Below are 20666 nucleotides of genomic sequence, written 5' to 3'. Positions count from 1 at the left end.
AGCACTGCAACTTACTAACTGTTAAATTTATAGCATTTCCATCTCAAAATCTTAATCTCAGAATAAATTTGTGTCACCAAGTATGAGGGGTATCTTTTGCCATGACAAATTAAAAGATTTGTGTCTTTAACAGTCCTAACAAACTTTTGTTTGTGTTTTTCTTGGCTGTTACAGTGCTTGTTATTAGGGGAAAATGGAATGAAGATGATTTTGCGAGGAGCATTGGAGAGAAACCTCTTGGACAGTTTAAAAGCTCTTACTCTCTGCTTTGGTTCAGATGTATTTGGATATGAAATTCTAGAAGAGGTTCCGAACATAGAGAAACTTGTGGTGTGCGATGGTTCCTTCAAGGAGATGTTCTGTTGTGAAAGTGGTAATAATGTGTTACAGCAGCTGAAAGTATTACAGTTGGAGTCCCTTGAAGAGCTGGTTTCCATCTCCTGGAGTGATTCCTTTGTCAGAAACTTAGAAAGCTTTGAAGTCATTAAATGTGGGAGTTTAAAAAGCTTGGTAGCATGCAAAAAAGGAGTGTCTTTCTCCAATCTGACATGTTTGAAAGTAAAAGATTGCGATAGCTTATCATATTTGTTGACATCCTCAACAGCCAAGAGTTTGGGTCAACTGAAAAGAATGGAGATAAAAAATTGTGATTCAATTGAAGAGATAGTGTGTAAGGAGGAATCAGATGAGGATGAGATAATATTTCCGAAGCTCAGTTGTTTAAATCTCAAAAGGTTATTTAAGCTGAAAAGCTTCTATAGAGGGAGTTTAAGTTTTCCATCCTTGGAGGAACTGACAGTATACTATTGTTACAATATGATAACTTTATGTCCAAGTACCCTAAAAGCAGACAAGTTGTCTCAAGTTAAACTGGATAAGTTCTCAGAGGCTATTGAATTGGAAATTGATCTCAACTCTACTATCCGGAAGATATTTCTGAAAGAGGTAAGGGTTTTAATATATGATAGAAATTGTGTATTGTATTTGCTATCAAACAACTTTTTAATTAGGATACCTCAATATTCATATTTTAAGACTTTCACTTGCCTCTTCGTCAAACTTATTAACACAAAAATAAAATAAAATATGCTTTTAATATATATACAAAGAAAATAAAATGTTTTTAATATATATACAAAATGTATATTATGTTTTTAATAAATGATATGCTTTATATTTCTGTAATTTTTCCTTTATTTTATCCTTTATTTTTATTTAACGATAGACTAGTAAAAATTATAAATTAAAGTTTTATAATATAAAAAAATAAATAATTTAGTTATTGGAAAGTTACATTTATTTTTCTCAAATCTAGTTAAATAAACTTGTTTTTCCTTTAATTTTAAAATAAAAAAATATATTGTATCTTACAAATTTCTTAAATTGTTTTATAAAATGTAACAAACATATATATATATATATATATATATATATATATATATAAATATATATATATATATATATATATATATATATAGAAATTAAATAATTTATATTTAAAAAAATGTAAATTCACTATTATTTAAACATAGTTATTTTCAATTAATTTTCGTAATAATTTTCATTAAAAATCGTATTTAATATAAAGTAATAAATTGATGGTTTGAAACATTGTCTCAATAACCTAGACAAATTATATTAAATTTAACTCAATTAACCAACTACTTGTAAACTGTAATTTTATTAATTAAAATAACTTATAAATATAAACAAATAGAACAGAATCAAACACTTTTATATGCCATTTTACCAAAAATTTAATTTATTTAATTATAAAATATATTTTTAATTCCAATTTTTAATTTTTATATTTTTATTAATAAATTATTTTCATTATGTTTATTTTATTTTTATTGCTATATATTTATTATAATGAATATTTCTTATTAATCTTCTACTATGTTTTATAATAGACATAAAATGAACCGTCTGTAATGAAAATAGTAAAAATAAAAGAAATGATAACAATAAAATACATCTAGCATAATCAATATTATTGGATTTTAAGTAGAACCTATAAATGATAAAATAAAGACTATAAATAATATAAAAGTATAATAATAATTTTTTATTATTGTCAATATCTTATTTAGATATATATTAAAAACGGTCATTTGTTTTTCTAATGTAAAAATTAATAATAAATACCTTATGTAAAAGTAAAAAGAAAACTTAATAAATGTTTTATAAGAGGTAAATTGATATAAATATAAAAGGTTAAAAACCAACATAAAAAATGTCACTTCTGATAACTTTTAAAAATTTCTTCAATTAAGTTATTAAATTTCTTTCCTGGATATTAGTTATAAGTAAAGTTGGTTATTTGTAGCAAAACTGTATAGTCTGAATTCTTGGTAATCCTTGTACAACATTAATTTCATATTTTCATTTATTCATTTACATGTGCTGATTCCGAAAGATTGCATTATCGCAATCGGAAGAGAGTCTTGAATTCAGAGATAGGGCAGACCTACAAGAGATATGGTGTCTCTCACTGCAGATACCCGACTTTTCCTTCAGATACTTGGAGACATTGATTGTGAATGAATGCAAAATTTCATCAGATGCAGTGCTACCTTTCACTTTACTTCGTCTATTACCCAAATTGGAAACATTGGAAGTTCAAAAGTGCGATTATGTCAAAACCATATTTGATGTCAAATGTGCAGAAGGCGCACCCACTTTTCCTCTCAAGAAATTAGTTTTACGGAAGCTGCCGAATCTGGAAACCATTTGGAATGAAGATACTGATGAAATAGTTACAGAGCCTAATCCAGCACATCCGGAAGTAACAAATCCTAAGCTTACGTTCCCCACTGTCACATCATTCACACTATGCGATTTGCCCAACTTCAACCATAATACTATCTATTGCATTAATGAAGCAATAGCGACATCTGAGGTTTGGGTATTCTTTTCCAAGACACTTACATATATTCTTGTACATGCATTGAAATTATCATGTGTCAAAAAGTGCTTAAATCTTGATAAACAATCTCCTACCAACCACTGAAAGATTTTTCATTATATTTTCTTCGCATAGGAACCACTATTAATCTCATTCATCAATTTTTCATCTAAAAATTAATTTTAAATCAAAACTGTTGTAAGTACATACGATACCTCCTTATAAACAGCTAACTGGGCTGGGTAGTTCATCTTTTTTTATTTTTTTAAATAAACGTTATTTCTTTTAAATGGACTTGTTCACACCTATTTTTATTTTATATTCAAATGTTTAGTTTTTCACTAATTATCAGGCTTATGTAGTTAGCATGAAAGTTCACAGTTCCAATTTTATATACAGAGCTGAATATATATGACCGTGCTAATCTGCTTTTGCATGGTTATTGGTTTCTCATTGTAGCTAATTATACCCAACTTAGAGGATCTGACAGTGGGTAAAAATGAATTAAAGATGATTGTGGACGGAGAATTTCAGACAAACCTTTTACACAACTTAAAAGTTCTCGGTCTGTGCTTTGATAATGAATGTGATGAATTTCCGGAGTACGGATTTCTACAACAGTTGCCGAATGTAAAGAAGCTTATGGTGTGGAGTAGTTCCTTCAAGCTCATTTTCTGCCATCAAAGACCTAATAATAGTGAACTTCTATTACAGCTCAAAGAATTACGCTTGGAGTCCCTTGAAAAGCTAGTTTCCATTGGGTTAGAGAACTCATGGACTGAGCTCTTTGTCAGAAATCTAGAAACTCTTGAAGTGATTAGTTGTTCCACTTTGGAAAACTTGGTAACATGCACAGTGTCTTTCTCAAATCTGACATGTTTAAAAGTCAAAAAATGTGATAACTTGTCATATTTGTTCACATCCTCAACAGCCAAAAGTTTGGGTCGACTCCAAAGAATGAAGATAAAACAGTGTAAATCCATTGAAGAAATATTGTGTGGGGAGGAATCAGATGAGAATGAGATAATATTTCCGCAGCTCGGTTGTTTAAAACTTCGTAATTTAGTGAATCTGCGAAGGTTCTACAGAGGGAATTTAAGTTTCCCATCCTTGGAAAAATTATCAGTAAGAGATTGCAATGATATGGTAACTTTATGTCCAAGTACGCTAAAAGCAGACAAGTTGACTCAAGTGACAACTGATTACGGAAAGGTTATTTCACTGGACACTGATCTCAACTCTACTACGCGGAAGGAATTTGGGAGAAAGGTATGTGTTTAATTTCTGTTATTGAGCATTGTCATGATTCTTGTTGTTATTATAAATACAGCATCTTAATTAGAACCCATTTCGTTATGTATGGACATATATTTATAGAATTTGTTAATACATGCAAGACGGCTTAGGAAAAAAATGCTGAAAATGTATTATAATTTATTTAACAATTCTTCAAATATATATTCATTCACAAGAATATCATACTTAAACTATTAACAATAGCCTACTACAGGCTACAAAAAAAATAATATATATATATATATATATATATATATATATATATATATATATATATATATATATATATATATAATTTTAATCTTACGAAACCATTCTTCAAAATAATGGTCATAATTAAGGATTAGTCTTCATGTTTTTTCAACTACTATAAGTGTAGCATATATAAGTGTAGCATACTCCAAATCTAGGTGACAGAAAAAATGTGGATGTAATTTTAATTATTACAAAATTTTTCTGACTTCTAATTAAATTTTACACACTATATCTATAATTTAAAGTCAAATTACAATCATTATTTAGTCAACAATTAAAATGATTTACTGATGATCATTCCTTAGCAGGCTTAACTTTTTGATACAAAATTCAAGCAATGAATTATTTGTCACTATAAAGTATGAAAATGAAAGGAAAAGAATTATAGTTTAAGATAATTATAAATTTCCGTATTCGTAACAATAAATTTTATTTATTTATATACATTTTTAAACCTACCGTAACGGTTGAACCAATTTTTATGTTAGGGCAACTAAATAAAATTATTAACCACAATTCTCAATAACTTGTTTTTGCAAGTTTTGAAACATTCAAATAGTGAGCATTTCATATTTGTAGAGTACTAATTTAAAAGATATCGTTGACTAAATAATTAGTTTCACATTTTTAGTTATTGTTTGCACGTGCAGATTTCAGAACTTCATAAACTTGATCTCAAAAGCAGACCAAAACTACCGGAGATATGGCATGGCCCACTGTATATCCCAGACTTGTATTTCAGTAAGTTGGTCACAATGACTGTGGTGGACTGCCAATTTTTATCAGATGCAGTGCTACCCTTCCATTTACTTCCTTTATTACCAAAATTGGAGACATTGGAAGTTCGAAAGTGTGATTCTGTGAAAACTATATTTGATCTCAAACTTACGACAAAAGACACAGTAGTTCCTCTTCCTCTTCCTCTGAAGAGATTGACATTATCCAACTTATCAAACCTGGAGAATATTTGGAGTGAAGATCCTCGTGGGATTCTAATCATGCATCATCTGAAACAAGTACATGTTAAGGAATGTAAAGGCCTTACAGGTGTGTTTCCAGCATCAGTGGCCAAAGATATAGTCGTGGACGAGTGTGAGGGATTGAAGGCAATTGTTTCAGAGGAATCCAAGGAGGATGAGATAATATTTCCGCAACTCATGTATTTGGAGGTAGAAAGTTGCAATAGCCTGACATATTTGTTCACATCTTCAACAGCAAAAAGCTTGGGTGAACTCAAAAGTATGAAGATAAAAGAATGTAAATCAATTGAAGAGATAATATCAAAGGAGGGGGAGGAATCTGATGAGAATGTAAAAATAATATTTGAGCAGCTGCAAGATTTGTATCTTGAAAAATTAGATGAGCTAAGGTATTTCTACGCTGGCAATTTTACTTTAAGTTTTCCATCCTTGGAGGAAGTCCACGTCATCAAGTGCAGCTCCATGAAAACTTTCAGTGCATTCAACAAAATAGATAATCCGTGGTATTATTCAGAATATGCGAGACCTCGAAAAGTAACTTATCTTAATTCTGCTCTACACAGAACTTCCGAAGAAGAGGTATGCATACTTTTTCGTCTTAATCTTTGTTCGATAGAATTAGGAGTATAGGACCCTGCTAATTTGTATTATTCTTCTTCATTTCTCTTTATCAAGTGCTATGTTTCATCATTTTCATTAAAAATACTAGACCTTTTTCTTTTTTCCTTTGCAAAATTTTAATTCAACTAATTCTCGAAGGGGAGCTCAATAACAAAGCCAAGGCTGGTGATTCGTGCTTTGAATTGAGAACATTATTTGTAGCGTAATGTGTTTTTGAGTTGCATAATGCTTAAAATTAATTTGTATATATGCTTTCGTTTTAAATAGGCTCCCGATGCTTCCAGCGCCGTCATTTCAGTTATTCAATAGTTCAGATATTGAACAAGGTACATCAAATACTTTTTTATGGTGAGTGATACTATCATTTGCTCATGATCATCAATTAGAAGCAGTTTTTCACAGCATAACATGATGATTACGTAATTACTTTTATATCAGTGCCATTCTATGTTTTATTGAAATCTATTAATTAAGTCGATATTTTTTTCTCATTATTTTTTATGAGACTAATGAATAGCATGAAATCCACTCATTGCTACTTATACTTCTTCTATAATTAAATTTATAACTTGTTAAAATCGCTTTCATGAAAGTATATATAGTAATTGCTTTTATAATTCGTCTAGGTTGAGCCTCTGTTGCCGACTCCAATATTGCAGTAATTAAGAGGAGATTGAAGGCATCAAGAATGGATGAAGATGAATGTGTCCGGATTTTATTACGTGTTTTAAAAAAGATGAAAAAAAAAATGTGTTGTTCTACCTAGTTGAAGATGAATGTGTCCCTATTTTATTAAGTGTGATTGTGTTTTAAAAAAAAAAAAATTGTATTGTTCTACCTAGTTGAAGCAGAAAGTGTCCTATTTTATCAGGTGTGATTGTGTTTTAAAAAAAATTTAAAAAAAAATGTGTTGTTGGACCTAGTTGAAGATGAAAGACATTATTACTTGTATTATGTAATGTGTGGGATTAAAAGTGATGAACGGTCATGAATATTGATTGAAGGCTGTATCACTAAATATTCACTGTGGTTTATTATAGTATATGTGTGCTTATGCTGGTAAAAAAAAATGTGTGCCTGGATTCATTTGCTATTAATTTTATCTTGATGTGATCATAATGATTCCCTATGTACTCAACTGTTATTAAAGTTCACTTTTGAGTCCTCTCTGTTGTCACATAGGTAATATACATGCAAATTGTTTATAAAAGAAAGTTGATGAGGGCATGAAAATTTTTGAGAAAATGTGCCATGCAACGTTTTAGTAGAAGCTGTGCAAGAATAATTGTAGAAAGGTTTTTAGAACACCAAAGCTGAAATAAAGAAGCATACAAACGTTTTTTCACAAACGTTAAATTAGTCTGTACTGTCTATAGTTGTATAATAGTTTCAAATTTTGTCAGAACTTAAAATGTTGTAAGTACTTGTAAAAGGTTTCAATGTGTCCTTAATAGTTTATAGACACTTTTAACGGTTGTTTACATTACAGCCATTTACACAGGTCAGTTTGAATTATTTTCAGGCGCATAATTATATAATATTATAAATAATGAGTATCAAAATGAAAACTTAGAGAAAAACGAATTCATCTATACCGATCTTCGATCTTCAATCCGAACTAAAGAATAAGAAAAAATAAATATAAATATTATTTTTTAATAAATATCCTATCATAATTAATTAACTATTAAAATTTTTAGGTTTAATCATGTTTTTGGTCTCCATTTTCGTAGCAAAATCTCAATTTGGTTCCTCTATTTTTTTTCATCCAAATTTGGTCCTTGTTTTGGGATATTTGATCTCAATTTAGTCATTTTCATTAGTGGTACATTAATAGCATTATATAGGGTGTCACGTGTCCGTTCTTGGATTTTTTGAATTTTTTGAATTTCTTTTAAAAAATAACAAATTTGTCACATGTCAAGTTGTCGTCGTGCCACGTGGCAGTGACAGAGTGATGTGACAGTGATAATGTCATGTGTCAATATTATGTTAGGTGTCATTTTCTCATTCTCAATTTGGTTCCTGTATTCTAATTTTTGTCTCAATTTAGTCCCTATTTTTGTAAAAATAATGCAATTTCGTCCCTCTGTGTCAATCCTCCCTTCATTCCTCTCGGGACTTTTCCTAGATCTGCTCGCTGCGTGAACTCCGAGGGTAGGGTACCTGTAGACACTTCGACGCTCAAGTCAAATAGTGATTCGATATGAAGCGTATGTAGTAAAGTGAGAAAAGCATACCTCTTTGTAGTCACTAGACCCTAATTTATATTGTTCACTAGGCAGACTTGTTATTATTATTTGCGGGTCGTTCGCATTCGAGGATCAACTCTTTCCTTTCTGATTAAGATTGCTCGTCTGTACCTTGTCAAGGATCAACTCTTTCCATATTTACTAAGATTACTCGTTTGTACCTTGTCAAGGATCAACTCTTTCCTTGTTGACTAAGATTACTCGTCTGTACCTTGTCAAGGATCAGCTCTTTCCTTATTGACTAAGATTGCTCGTCTATACCTTATCAAGGATTAGCTCTTTCCTTATTGACTAAGATTGCTCGTCTATACCACATCATCCTTACCCAACCGACCACTATTGGGCCGGGATATACCCGGCCAGGCAGTGGGCTGAGATGTACCCAGCCTCTGCACCATGTTGGCCCCTTTTCCTTTGCTTGTTGGGCTTGCATGCATGTCTCCTTCCCTCTCCTTGGAGTCAGGATGTGGTCGGCCTTTCCATGTACAGACGGGCTAGGATATGGTTGGCTTATTACCCATAATATATATATATATATATATATATATATATATATATATATATATATATATCACAACAAGAAAAAATGATTTTAGCATAGGATTATTTTTGTTACTAATAGTTAAAACCTCCACTAAGTCATTTAGTTGGGGTTCTAGTTTCCTCCGCTAAATCATCTTTGAGGAATATGTTCGCTAGGGTTTTTTTGAACCCCAGGAAACGCTAATTAATTGTGGGGTTTTTTATCCTCTTGTATTTATCGGGGGTTTTAGATGGACTGGGCCCCCGTAGCCAGTAAAGCTAGAAATCAAATAAAAAGAAAAGTTAGGTGAATTAGAAGAAGAATAGTCGTATGCGGGACTTCGGTATCACTATAAGCAAGAAAGCGGAGCGGGTAGAAAAAATTTCAGTTCAGTGACCAGGCTAGAGAGAGCAAAAGAAGAAGTTCTCTTTCTAGCCCCGAGCTAAGTTACCACTAGGGCGAAGGAACCGCCCCTATTAGTCCTATTTGGCCTAGTTGGCTCTCTATAAGGAAGATTAAGAATAGGTTTATGGTTCGTTTGTCATTACATTATAGGATTGAATTCTATACTAACCTGAATCCATTTAAAGTATAGTCTTCGGACGGTATTACTTTAGCTTTCCTTCCTTAGGATATCATTCCTTTACCTCGGACCATAATTTGAACTCGAGTACAAAAGAAAAGCCTCTTGAAAATTATCATTTCGTTCCAGGATCCGCAGCAGTTGTTGCTTGCTTCCTGAGCCTATACTTGGTGAACTCCCTGGGGCTGAGAAGAAAGCTTAGAACTTGAGAAAAAACATGTCCTTCAAGGGCACTAATAATTAAAGTACTGGCTTGCGAACTGCCAGAATTCATTTGAGTTTCCCTAATGGATTCACGAGTCTTGCAGACCCCCCTCAGCCTACTTATGATCGAAATTACTTTTTTGAGCTATACGAAAGAACTAGATCACGATCTCGCTGGACTAATGTAAGACCTGTAACATCCATAAATCAATAAATAATGTATTATTTTATAAGCATTTTATTATATATTATTATTATTATTATTACAAATATATATTAAATATTTTAGAATGTTAATAAAAAAGAATACTTTTAAAAAAGAAGAAACGTAAAATTAATATCTTAAGTTACGTAAGTATGAAATTAAATATGGTTAGGTAAACTGAACATATTAGGTTATAAAAAAAAATAATAAAAATAAAAGAAAAAAAAAAGCCTTCACTATTATCTGTTCAATTACCCTACGTCATGAGATGAAATCATAAGCTAATAAATGCATGTAACATCACATGTTAAAGAAAGAAGAAAGATGAAATGAAAACTTAATCCATAACAAACCACGGTGACTAGAATTTGAAAAAAAGAAACAGAATTGAACAGTGTTACAAACCAAATAAACTAAATGTAATGATTAGGTGCATAGTATAAATAGGAGTAGTGGTAGACACTAAGACGGAAGAAAAAAAAAGGGAGAAGAGGAATTTGTGAGTATAAGTCGACAGTGAAGGAAATAGAAGAAGAAGTTAAAACGTTCACAAAGCTTTGGGATATATATTTCGCAATAATTAAGGTAAGGGAAGGAGATATCTATCATTTTATTTTTACTTTAATTATTTTTTTATCTGCTCATAATTATTTTTATCCCTATATTTACCTTAAGTGAGGTGTCCCTAACCTCATTCTAGTTTATATTTAGTTCCCATTCCTATTTATTTATTTATATTCATCTCTAATTGAGTACTGATCCTATTTATATTTACTTCCATTTACTTATTTATATCTCCAGTTATATACTGGTCCCCTTCAATTATTTATATATATTATTTTTCTTTTTAATTATGCATCGATCATGTTTATTTAATTAAATAATTAAATGGTTAATATTGAAATAAATTTTACGATAAATGAAGATTTGATTATTGTAGTTGGAGGTATGACCTTGGGGATTTAAACGAGTTAGTATTACTCAAGATGAGATGTTCTTGAGTTACTTTGTTGGCCATGAGCTCATTTATCCTGACTAGTCACTACAACATTAATCAATATCTTTATAAAAGTATAATAAAAATTCAGTTTCATGAACTTGGGAGAATTTTTATTTCATTTTATTTTATTATGATATGTTTTTTTTGTGATATTTGTCTCACTTCCCTATTTCTTTTGATTGTGTGCGAAAAACAAAATTTTATAACATTATCATAGATGGCTGCTCCGAACACGCCTGATCCCTTCTTCGCCGACATTGTGGCTGTTTTTCCGGGAAATGCATGGCAAACCAATGTAGTGAATAATTCTGTAACATTTCAGGGAACGGGAAACTCTACCATTACTTTTCTCTCTGCTCCGAATGCACCGATTGTCATCGAAGGACAAATCGGAGTTACCTTTTATTTACCCCCAACAGTCCAAGTGAATCCTATCCATAACCTTTCCTATAATTTTAAATAATTAGTTTAATTGATCTAAATATATTAACTATGTGTGCATATGTTACCAGGTTGAAATTCCAAACTTAGAGAGCTTGAATTTATCCTCACTCAACATCCATAGGATATGGAGCGACCAACACTCGTCAAATTTCATCTTTCAAAACTTGATAAAATTAGTTGTGAAAGATTGTGTTAAATTAACATATCTATGTTCTTTGTCTATGGCTAGCTGTTTGAAGAAGTTGAAAAGCCTTGTCATAAGTGATTGTCCAATTATGGAGAAGATTTTTAAGACTGAAGGAAATAGTGCAGACAAGGTGTGTATTGGTGTAAATAAGTAAATGTTCTTAGTTGACTTAATATTGAGTTTATGGTTCTTGATCACAATTTACCTTGTACATTTTCATTTAGCTTCTATATATAATAATAGTATTTTTTTTTTATCAAAATACAGGTTTGCATCTTCCCTAAGTTAGAGGAAGTCCACCTTAGCAAAATGAACAAATTAACAGATATATGGCAAACTAAAGTGAGTGCTGATTCATTTTCTAGTCTCATTTCTGTGAATATTGAAGAGTGCAATAATTTAGGCAAGATTTTTCCAAGTCACATGGAAGGATGGTTTGAAAGTTTGGACAACTTGAAAGTTTCTGGATGCTATTGGGTTGATGTGATTTTTGAAATCAATGATTCTAAAGAAATAGATAGATTTGGAGGGATAGACACAAATTTGCAGGTTCTTCTTCTTGAAAATCTCCCAATGTTGACACAATTGTGGAGTACAAATCCAGAAGGAATTCTCAGATTTAAAAAATTGCGGACTATAGAAGTATGTTATTGCAATGAACTGAGGAGTTTGTTTCCAACTTCTGTGGCAAAGGATGCTTCTAAGCTTGAACGCATTTCAGCATTGCATTGTAAGAATATGGTAGAAATATTTGCAAGTAAAGATGCTTCAGAAGCTAACAATGACCCCTTCGAGTTTCCTGAACTAACTTATGTGAAATTAGATGTGTTGCCAAATATCAAACATTTCTACGGGGGAAGACATCCTATAAAGTGCCCAAAACTCAAGGAGTTGCGCATGGGGGATGTAAAGCTCAACACAATTATCAAAGAAACTAGAAAAACAACAAACAAAGAAGAAAAAGAAGAAAAATGTGTTTTCTCAGCTGAAGAGGTAAGCAATACTCCATCTTTCTTCGAGTAAGATATAGTTGTTAAAACTTTTATGATATGTTTGATAGTAAACAAAAAATTATAAAGAAAAGTAAATATAAAAGGAAAGAAATATCTCGAAATAGAATGAAAACTAAATTTATTTGGTTGAGCATAGATAAAAGATTAACTAAATTAAAAATAAAATTTTGATATTATTTAATTTTAAAGAGATACACAGGAAGTTCATTTTATTTGTATCCATAATCATATATTTATTATTATTATTATTATTATTATTATTATTATTATTAAAATTATCGTTTCTAACCATAATAATATCTAATATTTTATTTATTATTATTATTATAAGGACAAGTTTGGACTTTGTAAAAAGATATGGTATTTTTGTCCTGTATTCTTTTTCATGTTTTTTTTTTTTTAAGATGAACTCAACTATACTTTAATTTTTTATCATTTCTTGGGGGCTTCTTCATTCTTCCTCCACCTTCAATCATTTCTTTAGCTCTTAATTTTTCAAAATTCTTTAAATGATCCTTAACTTTTTGACTATGGTAAAAAATAATTTTTCTCGCTCCTCAAATTTACCCACCCATAAACACTCACCCTCATGTTTTCCTTATTGTTTAGAGAAGAAAACATGTCAGGAAAATACTGGATTTTGAAAATCCAGTTTAGGTCGGTATTAGATTTTGAAATTTGGTTAAAGAAATTATCAAATTTCGAAACCCAATTAAGAAATTACCAAATTTTAAAATATGATTAGAAAAATTACTGAATTTTTGAAATCTGGTTAACAAAGTTATGGAATTTCGAAATTCATACATATATATATATATATATATATATATATATATATATATATATATATATTACTTGGCTCTCCAGCCTTTTTTTTCAATTGAAATTCTGAATGGTTATAAAAAATGTTTTAAGTAACTAACATTTTTCGAATAAAACTAACCCGCATTAAAAATTATGTTTAAGTAATACGCTTCTTTAGCCAGATAACATATAGGATCTTGAATATTTGGGATTGCTAAGTTCACATTAATTAGTACATCGACATTACAATAAATGATTTAAGTTTCTTGAAAGAACACAAAGCCAATAAAAAACAAAAACCATACGCAATATTGATCATAAACCGTTACAATATTCAATGCAAATTACAAAAAACAAACAAAAATGCCAAAAGTCAAACAAATTTGAAGGGGGGGCCTGTAGGCATTTACTTCATGTGAAATATTTTATTTCTTTCATTGTTCAGGTATTATCCAACTTGGAATGCATGGAAATTGACTTCAAGGATGCACATGAATTGTTATTGAAGTACCAAATGCACCGCCTAAAAGAACTTAGTTTGATTTCAGTTGAAAATGTTGATCTTCTCAACCAGTTTCCATACAGAATGCCAAATCTAGAAAAGTTAAATTTGATTTCTTCTTATTTTGGAGAGGTAGTGGCAAGAACAAACATGGCACGACAAAAACAAAAAAGATTGGGGATCGTATTGCAGTTGAAGGAATTAGTTTTGAAACATTCAAGAATAGAGGATCTAGGATTTGAACGAGATCAGGTTCTAGAGAGACTAGAGGTTTTAAGATTAGAAAATTGCCATGAATTGAGCAATTTAGGTCCCTCCTCTGCATCATTAACTTACTTGACATATTTGGAACTAAGGTTCTGTGAGGAATTAAGAAACTTAATGTCATCCTCCACAGCCAAAAGCATGGTTCAACTCAAGACCATGAAGGTAATACATTGTCGTCAAGTAGATCAAATAGTAAGCAATGAGGGAAGTGAAGAAGGCAAAGAGAAAAAAATTGTATTCAGCAAATTGATTTCTATAGAACTTGTGGGGCTAATGAACATGACAAGTTTTTGTAGTTGCAAGGAATGTGAATTTGAATTCCCATCATTAGAAATATTGATTGTAAGAGAATGTCCGAAGATGATGAAATTCAGTGAGAGAGAGCCAATAACACCAAAGTTAAAGGATGTGTTTGGTGTGGAAGGAGATGAAAAAGCCAAATGGCAATGGAAAGGTGACTTGAATGCCACCATACAAAAGGTTTTCAATGATAAGGTACTTCCTTATTCATTTATTTAATGCTATTTCTCCTCATTCTATAAACTTTTGTTAAAAAAGCCATGTGGAAACTAGAAATCCTAGTTTTTTTTTTTTTTTTTTTCATAAAAGCTTTAAATGGCCGTATGTTGAGATTTTCAAAACCTTTTTCAAATCCTTATTTACTTATTAAATTCGACCAGGTTCTTCTATTTTTTTAAATCATTCAATTTAATATTAATTTTCTGAAAAACATTCAATGTTATCATTTCCATTAAAACGAAAATACGCCCTGATCAACGAACTCATATTTTCTTCACTTTAAATTAATATTAATTAATTTTTACACAACAAAATACACTGCACAAAATTGTCACTAATAATTTAATAGCTTTATTTATATTAGGGAAACCACATGCATTCACCTATGTGTAATAAAACTATAATCATAAAATAAATATAAATAATCTTTATAATTTAATTACAAACAATTCTTATTTATTTTTTAGGTGATTTTATTTATTTAATTTAGAAAAATAGTTAAATTTAAAAATACAATTAAAAAATCAGTTACATTTAAATAAAAGGATAATTTATGAGGTGAAAATGAAAAAAAAAATAAACACCAAAAAGGGAAATTCCCTTTATATATGAGTATAAATATTAAATGTTTTTAAAATAAAAAAATTACACAAACATATAACGGTAATAATTGTAATATAACACTTTTAATAATTTTACGTGTGTGTAAATATATATATATATATATATATATATATATATATATATATATATATATATTGAAAAATAAAAAATAATTAATTTAATTAATTTTTTAAATTGGATAATTAATTTAATAATTTGCCTGCTTTTACAGGTTATCTTCTCATGTGATGAGTATATAATTCTTAGTGGTACTGAATATATTGAAGTATGGCACGGCCATTGTCGGGTGCAGCAAAACAGCTTTGGATATTTGAAAGAGTTGCATGTGTGGGGATGTGATAGTGTAGTGCATGTAATTCCATATCATTTGCTTTCTTGCTTTCACAATTTGGAAGAATTAGAAGTAGAGTATTGCCAAACAGTACAGGTCATATTTAATATCAGCGATGAGAACAGGGCCAGAAAAGCTTCCCGAATATTCCGTTTGAAAAAATTGACTTTAATAGATCTACCAAATCTGGAGCATGTATGGGACAAGGATCCGGAGGGAATTATTGGCCTTCAAATGCTAAAGGAAATGTGTGTTAATTATTGTAGCAGTCTTAGAAGATTGTTTCCAGCATCTATGACCAAGGATCTTATCAGACTTAAAGTGCTTGAGGTAAGAAACTGTGAGGAATTGACAGAGATATTTAGGAAGGATGATGACGGTGGAGATGAAGGAACAACACCAGACTCTGTGTTTCCTCGTCTCACCTCATTGACGCTAAAGCAATTGCCACGCCTCAAATACTCTACCCACTTCTCCAAACAACAGGTAATTCTCACAACCTTGCTTTTATGGCCATTCAAATAAGAGTCTTTGCATAATACTCTAACTTATCATTTCCATACTTCTTCATTAGAACAAGAGGTTTACATAACCCTTAATTTTATGAGTTTGAAACCTTTTACGATAATTTCATAAGTTTATTGATAAGTTTGAAGACTTCAGATAATTTCATAAGTTTATTGGTTAACATATTTAAATAGCTTGGAAGGCTTATTAAGAACCACATTCACATTCAGTATTATAATAATATTAATTGTTAGAATTTTTATATATTATACTTCCTATCATCACACCCCTAGATGAAATTATTCCTTTCAATTTCTTTTCATAATAAGGCTTCCTATTAATCAACAAAAGAATTGGATTTTCTTAAATACATAGAGTCTGTTGGTATATCTGTAATCTTAATTTCATAGGTCCTCGTTTTTATTTTATTTTACTATTATGATTTGTGAGTTTCTTTTCTTCCTTTCACATTTTCATCATCATCATATTCAAGAAAAAGATGTATTGAGTTAACAGTTCAAATAAATTTGGATGTGACGAAAATAAAATTCTAAAATTAAATTGTTTTACAGGAAAGTATATCAATTTTGAGTCTGAGAGATGTACAAGTGCTATGGCTTGGCTCACGACCCATCCTAAACTCCTGCTTCGGCCTGTTACATTTTCTGAGTGTGGATGGTTGTCAGTTTTTATCAGATATACTTCTACCATTCAATTTACTTCCTTTCTTAACTAATTTAGAAAGCTTGCAAGTTAAAAACTGTGCTTTTGTCAAAACCATCTTTGACGTCAAATGTACAACACAAGGCAGAGACGTGACATCTATGGGACTAAACTTGCCTTTTTCTCTGAAGAAATTGACTTTATGCAACCTACCAAATCTGAAGAATGTTTGGAATGAAGATCCTCGTGGAATTCTAAGAATGCACCATCTACAAGAAGTACATGTGGAGAACTGTAAAGAACTTTCAAGCGTGTTTCCGACATCAGTAGCCAAATATCTTGTGGTACTTGAAATTCTTATAGTGAAAAACTGTGAGGGGTTGATGACTCTTATTGCAGAGGATAATATAGATCCAAGTCTGGAGGTTATGTTTCCCTGTCGTTGTGTGAGATCAATGGAACTACGGGGTTTGCCAAAGTTGAAGTATTTTTACTACTTCCCTATCAAATCGAACACTCTACATCTAGAATCACACACGGAGGATCAACTCTGTTCTGAAAAGGTACGTATTACTGTCATACCACTTCCTCTTGGATGCAAAATTTGGATGGTGACTTCAAATTTTCAAATTAAATATCGTCATGACTTTCTTTAGTTGTTTGTCATTGCTCAATATGAATGGTACGTGTTGGGTTTTTTTTTTTTTTCTCATATGGGTTATGTTTCGTACGAGGCTTATGATTATAGAGAAAAATATATATATATATATATATATATATATATATATATATATATATATATATATTTATATATATCACAATATATATGTATTCATTTATCTATCCTTACACATATAATTTCATATTATAGTCAAAATATTGCAGGTCTAAGTTATAGGCAATAAAAAATGCTCAAAAAAATACGAGAGCAAGGTCTCTGTCCATAAAAAAACAAAAAAATAATGATATATTTATAATTAAATTTTAATAACTTTCTTTTATTAGTATTATTTTTTAAATGATTTAAAAATATAAAAAAATAAAAAATAAAAAACCAATTAAAAAATGACCCTTAATATTATAAAAAAAATTGTCAAAATTTAATTATTAAAAAATATTTTCAAACAAAAATAAAAGTATGTCTATTCTACGGTTTACAAAGCACAATGGCAACAACCAAACAGAAAATCAAAAAGAGAGGAATAACTCTTAGGTCCTTCTAGCTGAGCAAAAAGTGCACTCTCTCGGCTTCAGTGGCCAAATCACCAACCATTGTTTGTATCCTGCCCACCTAAGCGAGGATAGAAGAATCAAAATTTCATACAGAAAACCAATGAAAGAAAGCACTTTTTTTTAACAATGTGTTTAATAGAAGACATTCACACTCATCTGCTAAATATCCCTTTGCAATTGAACCTTCCAGATAATTTCAATTACATGGAGAAGTCTTTAACCTATGAAGAAATCTTAAGAATATAAAAGGTATAATTATTGATTTAATCCCTAATTTTTTTTAATTTATTTAATTTGGTCCTCGAGTTTTTAGAATGTTCAATTTGATAATCTTATTTTTTAAAGTCGATCAATTTAAAATTATAGTGAATACACTTGATCAAGGAAACATCAACAAATCAACAAATAGACTAAAATGATATTAACTACAACAAATAAACAAATCAAATTAATAACTTCACCCATGTTTCTATTACACAATGACACTTCAGCAATATACAAACGGTGTTGACTGTAATGTAATGGAAGGTACTAAACTGAAACATTTAAAAAATAAGGGTACCAAATTGAACCTTCCAAAAGCTCGAGGACCAAATTGAACCTTCAAAAAATTTGGGGGTCAAATTGAACCAACTCAAAAGATTGGAGTACCAAATCAATAATTATACCAATATAAAATTAAGATTACGAATACAAAAAGATTTATTTTGGTAACACCTTTTGAATAGGAGATTTAGCTATTCCAACACACGAGTAGCACAAAAATGGATCAAAAGAGTGGAATGAGTGAGGATGGAAATGATTCTTGAATTATTCACGAACCTCTACCCTTTTCTAAGTCCATAGACAAGCTCCCTCTAAAAAACTCTATCTATTCATCCACAACTCGACTTATAAACCACTACTGAAAAGCATCTTTTTGTTGGGTGAGAGGTTGCTTTTGTTTGAGAATCAATTGTCTCTACTCGCTAAGAGAATGATCTCTTTGTTGAGCGAGTGAGTGGTTCTGTCGTTAGGGCAGTGAGACTCGCTAGTAGAGATGGAAATAAACATGTTTCCGTGGATATTGTCCAGACTCGTTCCTATTTTGATGGAGAATTCCCGCATTGATTGGGCATGCACTAGTGCAGAATTGGATTTCTACCTCGCCTTATAGGCCTCGGTTGGCCAGGAACCGAAGCCTATAATGGCGCGGTGGCAATTTTGCAATTATATGCAACTTTTATGCCTCGGTTCCCCTAAAACCCGCTGCCAAAATCAGTTATAGGCCTCGGTTGTAAAAAAACCGAAGCCAAAAGCTATGTTAGGCCTCGGTTAACAAGGCCCGAAGCCAAAAAGGATGCCCAAAATTTCAAAAATGCCATTCTCGTTTTGACATATAGGCCTCGGTTGGAACAATAACCGGTGCCAAAAGTGGTAATATGCCTCGGGTGGTGGGGACCCGAGGCCAAAAGGTGTTATATGCCTCGGTTCTAAATTGAACCGAGGCCATATTGTTTAATTAGGGTTCAAAACTGCAGCCCCTTTCTTCCTCGCGCGCGCAGCTCTCTCTGCAATTTCTCTCCTCCAGAAACGAAGCAGTGCAACCAAGTAGGTAGTGTTTCTCTCTCTTTTGATCCTCTTCGCAGCGCCACGCGACCTTCGAATTAGCAATGGGTACGATTCAAACTATCTCTGTCTGCACTTCTACGATGCTATTTCATTCGATACGGTTTCGATTTCGTTTATGTATTTATATTCCAATTTGTTTTGTGCAATGCAAAAGCGAGAATCAAGGTGTACGAGCTGAGGAACAAAACGAAAGCAGAGCTTCTGAACCAATTGAAGGATCTCAAAGCAGAACTCGCTCTCCTCCGCGTCGCTAAGGTCACCGGCGGGGCGCCAAACAAGCTTTCCAAAATGTGCATTTCTTCTCTCTTTGATTTCATTCAAATCCCTAATTCTTAATTCAATTCAAATTGATACAAATTTAAATCCATTTGTTGTGTGAATGCAGCAAAGTGGTTCGGCTTTCGATAGCGCAGGTGCTGACGGTGATTTCCCAGAAGCAAAAAGCAGCGTTGAGGGAGGCTTACAAGAACAAGAAGTACAAAAAAAAAAAAAAACCCCATATGGCCTCGGGTGCCACAAAAACCGAGGCCAAAAGGGTTATCGAATTTAAAAAAATAAATAAATAAAAGGCCCATATGGCCTCGGGTGTAGTGAAAACCGAGGCAGAAGCTCCCTCTATGGCTTCGGTTCTTAACCGAGGCCAAAAGCTATGACCTTTTGGCCTCGCCCCAATATGCTTCGGTTCCCGAACCGGTGCAGAATATTAAAAACAACCGCTGCCAAAGGCCCTTCCTGCACTGGTGATGGGTATAGGTATGAGAAATTCTCGACTTTTTCAATTGGATATGGGGATGTACATATCCCCGCCATAATACCCGTCTCCGCCATTTTTATATCTCAAATTTGAATATTTTTATTATTTTTTAATATTTTTTTTATTGTATATTTTTCTTTCACATTGAATATATATGTTGATATTTAAAAAGTTTTCTTATATCTCTACGGTATTTCTCATCTTATAATACCCTTATTGTACATTTGTTTTTCTTTGTGCGATTTCTTTCATAGTCTCTCAAATTGTTTTTAAGACACATTTGTTAATTTGTTAATTTTTTATTTGTTGTTTATTTTCATCATGTAAAATACTATTTCGATATATTTTATCTAACTATTTTTTATTTTTTAACTCATTAT

The 20666-nt window shown here is 31.2% G+C and overlaps 3 protein-coding genes across 4 annotated transcripts; all 3 read left to right on the top strand.

Moving 5' to 3' along the window:
* The first annotated feature begins 317 nt into the window (after positions 1-317).
* LOC114165606 (disease resistance protein RFL1-like) lies at positions 318-1034 on the top strand. Its single transcript, XM_028050189.1, has 2 exons — positions 318-945; positions 1011-1034. Exons 1-2 carry the CDS (start codon positions 355-357, stop codon positions 1032-1034), a joined length of 615 nt encoding a protein of 204 aa, XP_027905990.1. The 5' UTR covers positions 318-354.
* A 4543-nt stretch (positions 1035-5577) lies between these two features.
* LOC114167584 lies at positions 5578-6795 on the top strand. 2 transcript variants are annotated; one of them, XM_028052686.1, is made up of 2 exons: positions 5578-6018; positions 6687-6795. In XM_028052686.1, exons 1-2 carry the CDS (start codon positions 5617-5619, stop codon positions 6720-6722), a joined length of 438 nt encoding a protein of 145 aa, XP_027908487.1. In that variant the 5' UTR covers positions 5578-5616; the 3' UTR covers positions 6723-6795. The 2 variants fall into 2 exon arrangements, 1 of the variants encoding a protein (XP_027908487.1); XR_003600272.1 differs by lacking the exon at positions 5578-6018 and adding an exon at positions 6178-6386.
* Positions 6796-11492: 4697 nt separating this feature from the next.
* Positions 11493-17579, top strand: LOC114165605. Its single transcript, XM_028050188.1, has 6 exons — positions 11493-11588; positions 11726-12451; positions 13721-14539; positions 15399-16004; positions 16598-17251; positions 17574-17579. The coding sequence occupies exons 1-6, from the start codon at positions 11493-11495 to the stop codon at positions 17577-17579; spliced, it is 2907 nt and encodes a 968-aa protein (XP_027905989.1).
* Positions 17580-20666: the final 3087 nt, after the last annotated feature.

This window comes from Vigna unguiculata, chromosome 10, assembly GCF_004118075.2.
Source record: "Vigna unguiculata cultivar IT97K-499-35 chromosome 10, ASM411807v1, whole genome shotgun sequence".
In the NCBI taxonomy this organism is placed as follows: domain Eukaryota; kingdom Viridiplantae; phylum Streptophyta; class Magnoliopsida; order Fabales; family Fabaceae; genus Vigna; species Vigna unguiculata.
The sequence above is the reverse complement of the archived record's forward strand: the minus strand, read 5'-3'. Positions and strand labels throughout refer to the sequence as shown.